Source organism: Balearica regulorum, chromosome 3 (genome assembly GCF_011004875.1).
Source record: "Balearica regulorum gibbericeps isolate bBalReg1 chromosome 3, bBalReg1.pri, whole genome shotgun sequence".
In the NCBI taxonomy this organism is placed as follows: domain Eukaryota; kingdom Metazoa; phylum Chordata; class Aves; order Gruiformes; family Gruidae; genus Balearica; species Balearica regulorum.
In genome coordinates this window covers 59030747-59042880 of record NC_046186.1, presented here as the reverse complement: position 1 = coordinate 59042880, position 12134 = coordinate 59030747, and the positions used below count along the sequence as shown (strand labels likewise).

Sequence of the window (12134 nt, the reverse complement as noted above, 5' to 3'; positions counted from 1 at the left end):
TTTGGAGAAAACACTGACTTGTTAGGCAAAGACATGTCTTGCATTAATATGAAGGAGTGTGTCTTGCATTTAAATTTTGTCCCAAGTTCTACCTGATCTTTTATGCACCTCTGTGGTGTTAAAATAGGCGTGCATAAACAGCACCAAAATGACCCAACCTTATACTACATTCACCGCTAATTTTGACCAAGATCTGAACAGCAGCCTCGACAGCAAGGATCTAGCCTGCACAACCAAGTGCTGCTGCAACAGCTCATTGCAGAAATTACTTTTTCCTCATTCTAAAAACAGAAGTATAAACCAGTTGTCAACACTTTGGTTTATATATGGGTTAGGTCCCCTCACTATTCAGAAAATGATGAGTAGAGAAGCTGTTTTCCAAATTTGTGGGAAGAAGCTCAATAGATTTACCTGTTGCACAAAGCAATAATCAGGGACTGCCTCAGTTCAGCTCAGCAGCTTTATTCAACATTAGATACACTATCCTCAAAGCAATAACTGACCTTGTGTTTATTACAGCATCATTCCAACTCCTTGAAGTATTTACTCACGCTTCAACCTAGAATTTTCTGAACCCACCCTTTTGCAATCCCTGAGGAGCCAAGGACTGGGTTCAGCAGATAGCAAGCAAACCAAAAGCTATCTTCAGCTACACCCCTGATGGCCACATTCCAGCTGGATTAAATCTCTCCCCCTCCCTCCCCTGGGTCAGCAGCAACTTTCACACTACTGGTCTGCTCAAAACACTCATTTTTAAAATACAGAAAATAAACACTTAAATCAATACACATGCTAAAAATTCGAAAATAAAATTAAATATTCTGAAAAATTATTTAAAAAAAAAAAAAGAAAAAATTGACCGCATCTTAAAGACACATCTCTGAGATTGATCATAAATTCAGATTCTTCCTTCCTGGTATCTAATTCGCCAGAAATATGATCACCAATTTCCCTATTTTGGTTCATCAACAGACCGGAGAGTTACTCTAGCTGCCTTCTAGCAAGAGAAGGAGCAGGGACTTGATTCCTCACAGCCAGTGAAAATTGTAAATTCTTGGGCCATTTATGTGGAAAAATCACAGGTCTTCACCTTTTTATTTTTGGTGCACTACAGTACTATTTATGCATACATACACACCTACAGGTACATAAAACATTTCAATGGATTTTATCGCAAAGGAAGGTTTGTTGGGTTTTTTTTTATGGGCCTGAAGGCATAAATAGCCACACTCACTCAGTTAGAAGCATCGGAGTGTCTCCCTTTTCCACACGATGCCCTTTGCTCATGTGAAATACCTGGTTTTAAGCACTGGCACCTTCATGGATTCTTTGCCTCTCTTGCCATTGCTCCCCTTTTTCCCTCTTCCTGGACTACAGCTGTAACCCAGATCATCCCCCGGAGCTTTTATTGTATGTTAGCTGCATGTATATCCCTCTCTTCATCTTCCAAGTGGCACCTGATCCTTCCTTCCTTCCCACTGGGAGCCATATTAGACCAGCAACAAACACTGCTTTATCTCTCTGGCATGCAATGAAACGAGAGCACCCCTCTCATCACGGCATCCTTGCTGCATTTCACACCTTGGACCACGTAGGAAAACTCAGATTCAACTCTAGAAAGCACTACACATTTGAAAAAGAAAAAAAAAAAAAAAGAGACAAACATGTTTTTGTGCTATGTGCTGCAGCTTACCTTTCCCGAGGAACAGCAAACCAGTACTCTGGTTGCTTTATCTTTTTACTGTACTGTTGAGACATGGTGGTGCTCTGAGACACAAAGGACTTTCTCATGGGCTTGCCTACTTTAATGCACAGAAACATTGGAGGAGTCTTGCTCTTCTCCTCTTTTGAAGGAAGCATATCTGAATGAGAGACAAAAGAAATGGGCTCCTTACAGGAAAGTACAAATACTGCAGCTGACAAAACATTGTCACAAAGATTAATAATCTTGTGCAAAGGAATGCTCAGAGGCACCATACACAGAATGAAATCGGACATGTCATTCAATAGCAAAACTAGTTTAATAAATCCTTGTTCATCCTAAACTGTGGCCATTTATTCCAATTTCATCACTGCCTGCATCCCCCTCAGCTGCACAGCTATATACAGAAGAGCCCTGTAAAGCAAATCAGTAAGATGATCAGGCTGAGTGCAAACTGCAACACGAAGCAGGCAAGCAAAGGGAACCGTGTTTGACTGGCTCCAGGAGCCCTTCGACTGGATAGGTTAACTCTGTGCACACACACAAAGCCCAATCAGTTCCTCAGCTCTGACAGCCATATAAACGTCTTTTGTCTGCACAAGATGGGGTCAAGCATAAGAGTGGTTTAAGTTCCTTAAATTGCACGTGCAACAAAAAAATTGCTTATTAAAATAGAGCCTCAGTCATTTTAGGGGTACACGTACAGCCTTTTTTTCTTTCTCTCCCAATGAGAACGATCACCAAATACAACTAGCGAGATATAAACCCTTCCAAAAAGAAGGAAAAATCATTTTAAGAACAACTGTTTCAAAAAAAAAAATACTTCCACTCTAATTATCCTCCACAACCTGATATGAATCAAGGGTATGTCCACTGGTTCATTAAACTACCAAGAGAGGAGCATCAGTGCTCCAGGATGGATTACTGCTTAGAGGCACCAGGCTGTAGTAGAAATAGTAACATGTGTACACACTATCTAAACTGAGATTTCATTTTGTTACATGCTTTCCAGTAACAGTCTGAATTTTATTTATGATAACCCAATGACCAATTAGGACAAAATGATCAATCAGTAAGACTCTACATATATTCCTGTTTATCACTTCTTTAAGGGTTTCCATAGCATTAAATACACTAGACAGATGCAAATAGTGGCAAAAACACATTGGTGTGCCCCTTTACAGCAATGCAGTACTACCGTGGATACTAGCAGAAATACATCGACAGACTTCACTGAGGCAACAACAGTTCCCAATACAGAGTGACAATTCCTAGGTCATGAAGTGTCCCTGTCAATACTGCAACTGGATGACATTTCACTGCCCTTCTTAAAGTCAGTAAACAGAGGTGAAGATTAGATAAACAGTGATCACTGAATGTGGAAAGAGCACACAAGCTACTTATGAAACCAGAAGCTTAGGGAATTTGAAGGTTTTTTTTTTCTTCTAAATAGCAATTAATATAGAAATATAACATACAGAGTGAAAAAAAAAAAAAAAAAAGACCAGGTATTCTAGAAAGAGGAAATTTAGAGCAGAAAGCTACCAATTCAAAGGTTACCGTCATAATGCTGTCCAAGTCTCAGAGGAAACAAGGATAACCAGAGACCTACCTTCAATTGGCACTTGAATTTTCTGCAGCAGCCACAGTCTGATTTCTGATTGATTGTCTAACTGTGTTTCTTGACAGGTCTTGTCTATAGCTGGTACTAATGAAGAGTCCACAGACTCTTTCAGATCCTTTTCCTCTGCTGCTGCTGAGCTGATTTCTAATGGAGGTGCTTTCCTTTCAACACAGCAGGAATCAAGCTCCATACTTTTAACTGTATGGACTTCATTAGCTTGGGACTTTGAACAGCTAAGTGTAAGGTCTAGGCCAATTGCTTTATTGTTTTCACCTTTCTGGATTTCAGCCTTGTGTAAGTCTTCAGATGACTGAGACCCATTCCCATCTTTATTGAGGTAAAATTCAATAAGTTTATCTTTCTCTAGCTCTTTCTTAGTGTCCAATGCAGTCTCCACCTTACCTGTCGGGGAACTGACACATTTGTTTACTTCTGGAATAACATCTTGCTTTTCACACAGCTCTAAGTCTAAGTCAGCTTTAGGTTCAACACTGTCCTTTTTTTCCAAGGAATCAACTGTCAAGTGCTCCTGGACTTCTGTAGTGGGTTTGGTTACCTGCTGCTTAGTTCTCCCCAACTCCCTGGGGTCAGCCAGCAAGCCTTCCATTACTGAGATTTTCCTGTCCAACCCTCTATCCACACGAGATGATGTCTTTTCCAGCTCAATGAAGTCATCCTCTCCTTCTCCTAAAAGAGATTTTTCTTTGGTTTTGACATCCGAAACATTTTTTTCTCCAGAAGGCTCCTTGGCACATGGATCCGCAGCAAACTTTTCCAAATGTTCAGTGGCAGTGATGTTGTTGGGAAACTCCAGCGACTTTGATTTGATTGAGCCTGTACTCTCAGATGACTGAAGAACTTCAAAATCACCAGACTTTTCCTTATCTGAAGGCTTTATCTGCTTGGCACCCAGAGCAATGGATGGATCCCCATTCTGTTGCCTCTTTTCCTTGCTAAGGGATTTGAATTTGCTGAAAGGATTGATATCTTTCTCAGAGGATAGGTCTTCCCATTCTCCTGGCCTGTACAGAGGACAAAGATCCTTTGGTATGTCACTGTCAGGGAAAATGATGGATGTACATAGGATGTTAAAAGCAAAATGGAAACAGAAAAAAAAACGGAAAAGAAAAAACTAAATAATATATCAACTTAAGCTCTGAAACTTAACAAAAATTACTTTCTCCAAAATAAACACATCAGTGGAAATAAGTGATTTTAAAAAAAATGGAGAAAAATGCAGAAAGGATAATACCAAAATAAAATTAGTAAACCACTTGGCAGAATATGCCACATGAGTGAAGAAATGGTACACATGTAATAACAATGTGCAAGTCATCAGAAGTTCAGCAACCAAAAAACCACAGGACATGTATTTAGCTCCTAGAATTTCATCTGTCCCATATTAATATTGCTATTTCCTACACCTGACAATGAGACAACCTCTACAACCATCCATGCTTCCCTAGTCAGTGCAAATGTATTTTTGAGAAGAAAGCAAATAGGAGATAAGCTGCACCCTGTTTGCACATGTTTACTGCAAAACAGTACAGAGTTGTTTTTTTTTATTTTTCTCCGTTACTCAAATGTACTGCTTGAATGCAGACTTCCACAAAGATTTCTTTTTAAAGCAGGACAATCATAAAACATTTCAAAATGGAAAATTCTTAGAAACTCAAGCATACAACTTGACCTCTACATCACTGCTAAAAAGTCTGAGGTAAATGAGAATACAAGATTCCCATCACTTAAAAGTTACTAAGAAGTTACTAAACACTCTAGTAATGAATATATCAAATATGTGGAAAGTTTTTCTTGAAATGAGAAAATGGAGGGAAATAGATGCATTTGGCTGATCAAACAGGTGTCCTATAAAGGACAAAGGACAAAACCTTGCTTAGAACAAATACATAAGCAGTACCTAGACTAAGCATAAATGAAAGTAGCCCACCTCAGAAAGTCTATTATGTATTAGAAATGATAACTATCAATGCATTTCTGGTTCTGAAATGGAAGTATTCCACAGACTGGTATGCCTGTAAGTCCTGAAGATGGCAGTTAAGGTGCTGTTATCTTCAAAAGTTTTTAATACTCCTCTCAGAACAGACCTGGTAACACAACAAATTGTCCAAATCTAACACTCTTTACTTCCACTGAAATAACCGTAGATATGGGTCAGTGCAAGAGCCCAACCATGGCATCCCACCAATGCTTTTAATTACTGATTTTTACTGGTCTCCTTTGCACGTTGGTTCTCATATTCATGACCCATTTCCCTTTAATGCCACTGAAGTGTTCTAAAAAGAAAGCGGAACACCACCACAAGTGAATCATTCCTTTGCTGGCACTTTCCTCCCCGATTTGTTTTATTCTGTTGCATTAAAACTCCTTCCTTCCATTTCCTCCCCACCTCTTTTTTCCATGACCCTTACTGAAAATCTGTAAATGTAAGTTCAGGGAAGAACACTCCTTACGATGGCAATGCGTCTTTAATCTTCATGTGAGAGATATCATTGTAGAGAGCTATTGAGACAACCTCCTCCATGGGGCAGATGAGCCCATATTCTTCACAGCCATTCTCAATTACCAGAGGATCAGACTTATGTGGGTCAAACATGATATTGTTTGGAGTTACTATCATGACTCCTCCGACTACGCCCTAAAATACGAGAAAGAAGAGTTAGCACATCACATGCAATTCACTTATCATTTGGTATTGGATTTTAGGCTACTATCCTAAAAAGAAACACCTGTCTCCTGCTTCTTTATACCCCATCACGCAGTGTTTGCTAACAAAACATTTTGGTTTCCAATTGCATCAAGTCAGACACTGTAAGGAGAGCAAAGCAAAAAAATTTCTTAGTAACACCCAAGTTCCTGGCTGGTAAGGAAGAGCGTCCAAACTATTCAACTTTCAGTGCTGGCTGCTACCTGCTAAAACTGCGGGTTGTTAATCAAGTCTCAGACAAAACAGATTAGTGGATTTTTAAAAAAAATTTAAAAAATACTGTTTTATTCTAGATGCAGTCACCTTCATTTGATACATTAATTTATAGGCAACCAGCATAACTGAATGCAGTCTAACTATGGAAATGTCAAGGTTACTATGCTAAGCTACATTATAGGTCCCCTTGATCTACTCTCCCAGAGGTTCTATATATAGGGAACTGATATGAAACAGCTTCTCCCCAATCTAGAAGCAGCTTCCACCACTGATCCAAGCATATTTTGCACAGCTGTAAGAAGACACATTTAACTCTTCAAAACGTGCTCTAGCCATAGATTTGATAAAAGGCTACATCAGCCATTATTCAACATCCAACCCATTGTAACTGACCGTTTTTCAAGGTTTACAAAGGAGATTTCCAATGTCTTGCTCCTGCACCCTCTCTTCCAGACAAGCTACAAAATTGACCAGACCAACTCAGAAGCTGTGCATAAATCATGACATCTGACATATAGGAGCCACAGATCAACAGGAATGACCTACACTGTAGGTACTACTAATTATCCAAGGTCATCTGCAAGACAAGCCAAGGAAGGCTAACAAATAGGCAGGTAAAGGACCACAAGCTTCGTTGTGGTCCTTCGTTTGTGTTTCTTTTGTTGTTTGTTTGGTTTTTTTGTTTTTTTTTTTTAAATCGGAGAGATGCCAAGCTGATGGCTTAGCAATGGCAAGTGAGTACATGTGTGCCTGCTCCTTTGTAAAGCAAAGTCTGTATGTATTTCCTGTTTGCTTCTCCTGTACGACTCACGTACACATGCCTGGTTTGTGTTTGGATGAAAGAATCAAAATCAAGTGCAGAGGCTTTTCCCACAGGTATGTAACTCTAGTCCACCAGAAGAGCAATACATCAGTAGGCTGTACTTCCTACCCAGCCACTGCAGGAAGCAAGGCAACAAGGGATTTTAGCTACACTGGCAAAGAAGCTGTCAGATTTTTGAGTGTTCTGGCTGCAAATTACTTTTTCAGGCCTGCAGCCATGAAGTCGGCAATCTGTATCCTCTGCAACTCGCAAGCATCACATAACAAAGCAACAGTATGCCCTAATTTACATGCGAGACATCAAGTAGCCCTCTCTTACTTTCTACAAAATAGCAGACTGAAAAATTGCAGCGTGTTTAAATACAGTCTACATCCACTTGATGTGAAAAAAAGCCCAGAACTTTTGGTGTAAACACATCCATCTTACAAAGGTCAGGACTAAGGGAAAAATATGTTTAGATTACAATGGTTAGCATCTCCAGTGTTATAAATTCCAGAGAACTTGAAAACCCAAACATGCAGACATCTAACTGAAACCAGAGTCAATAAGAGTAGATACATCAAAGCAGACAGTTCAAGAAGACAGTGTCTTACAACCTTGAGAAGAAAAGATGGTTAAAATACTCCCCAAGCTTTGTGCCTTCACTTCTAAAACAGCTGCTGTAAAATTTAGGGTTGCAGTCCCAGTTGGCACACCTATGTTACAAGAATGCTCGTAAGAAAAAGAAAGAAAAGGTTGTGTCGTGCAATATTTATCTTTTTATTAGGGTTTGTATGACATCCATTAGCAAGTGCAGAAGCAACATGGACGTATTTGGAAACACTGCTCTGGAAACAGTTAAAATTTAGCTTAAAGTCATAAATGAAATAGATAGGCATGTGCTCATTTTATAAAACTGTTGCACAATTTGATGGAACCGGACAACTAATCCTGACACATCATAACTCTAAAGTGCAGATTTCTCTGTGTATCTAGCAATACACTCTTAAACAGATAATTCTGTTAAGACACGGTAAGGGAATGAAGATGAGTAAAAGAGCTATTCTTTCAGAAAGCATTATCGTAACAGATTAAACAACTGGAAGAACAAAATGATACCGCATATTACCATGCTAGCAATAAACACAGCAGTGATAAAGCCACCGTAACATTTACACTCTTGACAAATGTGGAGCACATTTGACTCCCCTCAATATTCATCTCTCACTTATCCAAACAGATTTTGCTTTTAAAGAATTTCAAACAATACTCAAAAGCCAGGTTCTACCTACCTTACCATCTGTGAAGTAACGACAATTCATTTTTAAAAATTTGACAACCACAGGCTCATCCTCTTCTGAAGTAGAGGACAGGACTCTCTCAACTGGTTTGAAAGCCTTTCTTGCCAAATCAGCATCCTTAAAAAAGAAAAAGTTCAGCGCAGAGCAACAGGACCAGAATCATGTACTTTGAGATTCTGGGCAACTAAAAAGCCCAAGTTCAACCAACTATTTTCCTTTGCTTAAGGAAGAAAAGTGGTGGTTGTGTATGCATGTATGCTTCCTGCAGTACCCTGCATGGAAGAAAAACCTCGTAGCATTACAAAAAACCTCCATACAAATAATAGGCAAGATATTAAAAAATGGCAAGGCCAGTCAGCTCACTAAATTTCAGTGAAGTACTCTCAATTAAGAAAGGGCCAGTCCTGCCACCTCACCTACACTGCAGACCTCTGCACACAGTGCACTGGTGTGATTCCCCATGCAGGTAGCACAGAGGTATAAGACTAAGGTTAAACACAGTTATTCACTCCAGGCTTCTCTCCACTTTCCTTTTTCATTAATTATGGATTTGACATGTCTAATTGCTTTAACATCAGCAGGTGGACAGTCAAACTGCCTAAAACTATCATCTAAAATCATCCAGGGCAATCACCCTTCTAAGAAGAATGAAAGATCAGCTATGCCAAGGCCTTTCACAATGATTAAATCCAGCAGTCTTGTCTATATAAGACAAATCTACGTATGGGTACCACCACAATACGCTTAACTAGAAAGAAACTGACTGTCAGACTAAACTAACAGCCTCTGTGCTCAAGGATCCCAATGCAGGATCAAGGCTCTGGACTGCAGAGCAGAATAGAAATCTTCCAGGGTGAAATACTAAGTAATTCCTCATATTTCTCTTCTTTAAAAGCTATACACTACACCATTTTCAATTGCTTTGATAGACTCTGGGCCCAACTGAACTTGTACTGGGTTTCTACACTCAGACATAATCCCCCTAATTTGGAATACTTTCAAGAGATGGTAAATTTTGTAGTACAGCAAATAAAAACTAACGTTACTCAATGCACTACACACAAGGTCTGAACTGTAACCTCAAAACCCTGCTATTTAGCCTTGAATCTCACGTTCACAATCAGAAATTATTTTGTGAGTTTAAGACCAGCGAACCAATGTTTGACTTACAGGGAGTTTATCATATTCAGCATCTGACGATGAAGGAGAAACGGGAGCACCAGGACTGAAAGAAGACAGCCTCGCAGCACTTGTTTCTGGCACAAAGAGAATCTAAATACAAACACATACGCCAAACCAGTAAGACACAAGCTTTAAAAAGTTATTCACTACAAATGCTACATTCTACTGGAAAGATAACCCGATATTCATCACTCGTGATTGCAATGCACTCCTTAACAACTACTTATTCTAGAGTGTTTCACAGGTGGTGATGGTGGGGCACATGCAGGTCTAATTAATTACAGGATCTAGCTCTGCATTTTGTTTTGCAGCACAGGCAAGAAAATAAAACATTTTCCACAGAATGAGAACCTCCTTTTTTCCCCCAAATTTAGAATCCCAGGTTGTCTTGCAACTATCGCAACTACAAAACAAGTAACTGTAAAATGACTACTAATAGTCATTAACTTGTAACAGCAAACCCTGATTCAAAGAGAAGGTCATTGACGAAGATGGGGGATTTTTAGTGCTAGAAGTTTGTAACACTTCACTAGAGGTTGTCTGTTTCCAAAAACATACTTGCATCTCCAAATTTAATATTCTTTATATGAACCAGCATTTTAGCATCATGTACTACATTTAAAAGAAAAAAACCCAACAACCTTACACTAATACAAGTGTATATAAAAATATAATGCTTTGTTTGAATTTTCACATTTCCTTACAGTGAACATCCTAGATTTTTAGTACAGCAGTACTAAAATTGCAGTACAGCTTTGGACCTCCACCCCAAATAAAAACACACAGTCATTGCAAGTGTCAGAGTAAAGATAGATACTTCTAAAGCTAAAAAAAAAATAAAAATCCACCGATTAGTTTTAAACTAAAAATGTTCAGAAAAATAAAACCATTTTGCTTATCCCAGCTTTTGTCTGCTGGGTATTCTTAGGCAAGTCATGCCATCTCTTTATGCCTCAGTTTCCCCATCTGCAAATCAGGACACTTCTATCTCTTCGTGTCCATGAAGCAGAAGTAGAGATCTGCTCTTCATGAACCAGGTCTTAGCCTTCACATTTGCATTTCCATCACTTGACTCTCCCCAAAACAGTCTATCTCCACTTATTTCTAATCTTACAGGAGACTGACTCATCCAGAACATAACGGCAAAGAGTCATTTCAATTACTATATCTAACTCTCAAATCTTTACTGTATTATATATAGCATTTATCTAGGCTTTCCAAGAATTCAACTCTCTTGCAACAGCCACATTACCTTCTTAAGCTTCAGAGTCATCTTTAAGCTTTAGTGACAGCAAATAAATAACAAAAGTCAGATATGGCAGTTACAAAGCTTCCCTCCCCCAACTCCAGGTAATGATCTAGTGAGTTCCCCTTTGAGGGATTTAAATTACTGTCCATTATCCTTGTATCCATGTACCTAAAAGATATGTGAAAATCGTAAAACGCTTTTAAATACACAGCAAATAATCAGGTTTCAGGTATTAAAAAAAAGCTAAAAGATTTACCTGGCCTGGCACAATCGTCTGTGTGAAAAGCTTATTGAGCTCCACAAGCTTGTTCGGGGTGATGTTAAACTTTAATGCTATGCTGTTTATGGTGTCCTGATTGCCAGCCTGAAGAAAGAGTTGAAGCTTAAGATACCATAGTGAACACACTTGGCACAGCAGCTGAACTAAAAGCATCTAACAGACTTTTTGCAGGGAATAGATTTGATGATCTCAATACACCCTCTGTTTAATAGCTTACGTGATAAGCTAATATCAATAAAAAGGAAAAAAAAATCTCTTGTACTATACAGTAGATAAAATGGAGAGGTGTTACAGACGTCCTTCTCCTTTTCTCATAAAACTTTAAAGCAGCAGCACCTTATTTAGAGCTGGTCTGGCAAGCAGGGAAAGGACACGCACTGGAAAGTTCATTACACCTTCAGCAGTCGCAGAACGTCAGGCACTTGTGCTGTTCCCAGCTGGGACACCTGCCTCCCACAGTTGCCCTGTGTGATGGAGGGTAGGGATCAGGGACCTGGCCAGCTCACACAGAGACTTTCCGGACAGAGCCAGTCCTCTGCACCACCGCAGCAGCACACTGCCACCCTGCTCCGGCTTAAAGAAGTCTCACCTCATCTCAGGACCCAGCACAGGCCAACCATTCGGTGACACTGTGGTACGGAAGTATTTTGCAGAATAACAAAGTCAATTACTAAAGAGCCATGGTGCCGAAGTAAAAATAGAACTGGCAGCTGTGAGAAGAGGCAGAGGACCTGGGTTGAGCAGTGGTTCAGGATGTGAGCCTAGCTCTTCCACACAATGACATTCGGAACAAACCCTATTGAGACAGGTATTCATTTAGTGCTTTCAGTTTTGTGCCACTAGCTCCCTCTCGACCTCAACGACTCCACTTTCAAAAAGCAGACATGAACAAAGCACACGCCAATACTTACAGTATATTCTATGGTACCATGGGGTTTCTGAGAAACCATTTTTTTCTCTTTCTTTTCATTGGTTTTGTTTTGATTGTCATCTAAAAGGAAAAAAAAAATATTCAAGCAACTGACTTTCAAGATGCTTGCCTATCAACATATT

The 12134-nt window shown here is 39.4% G+C and overlaps 1 protein-coding gene across 13 annotated transcripts in view; it reads right to left on the bottom strand.

The window, feature by feature from the left end:
* Positions 1–12134, bottom strand: part of NCOA7 (nuclear receptor coactivator 7) — a 101458-nt gene that overhangs the window by 17169 nt on the left and 72155 nt on the right. For 9 of the 13 annotated variants that reach the window (XM_075748009.1, XM_075748007.1, XM_075748006.1 and 6 more), the window contains 7 exons: positions 11993–12072; positions 11058–11165; positions 9541–9642; positions 8362–8487; positions 5798–5982; positions 3315–4381; positions 1694–1862 (listed from right to left, as the gene is read on the bottom strand). In XM_075748009.1, coding sequence (XP_075604124.1) covers positions 1694–1862; positions 3315–4381; positions 5798–5982; positions 8362–8487; positions 9541–9642; positions 11058–11165; positions 11993–12072 — 1837 coding nt within the window. The remainder of the gene's footprint in view (positions 1–1693; positions 1863–3314; positions 4382–5797; positions 5983–8361; positions 8488–9540; positions 9643–11057; positions 11166–11992; positions 12073–12134) is intronic. The other 4 variants (XM_075748011.1, XM_010305498.2, XM_075748016.1 and 1 more) reach the window with 2 other exon arrangements.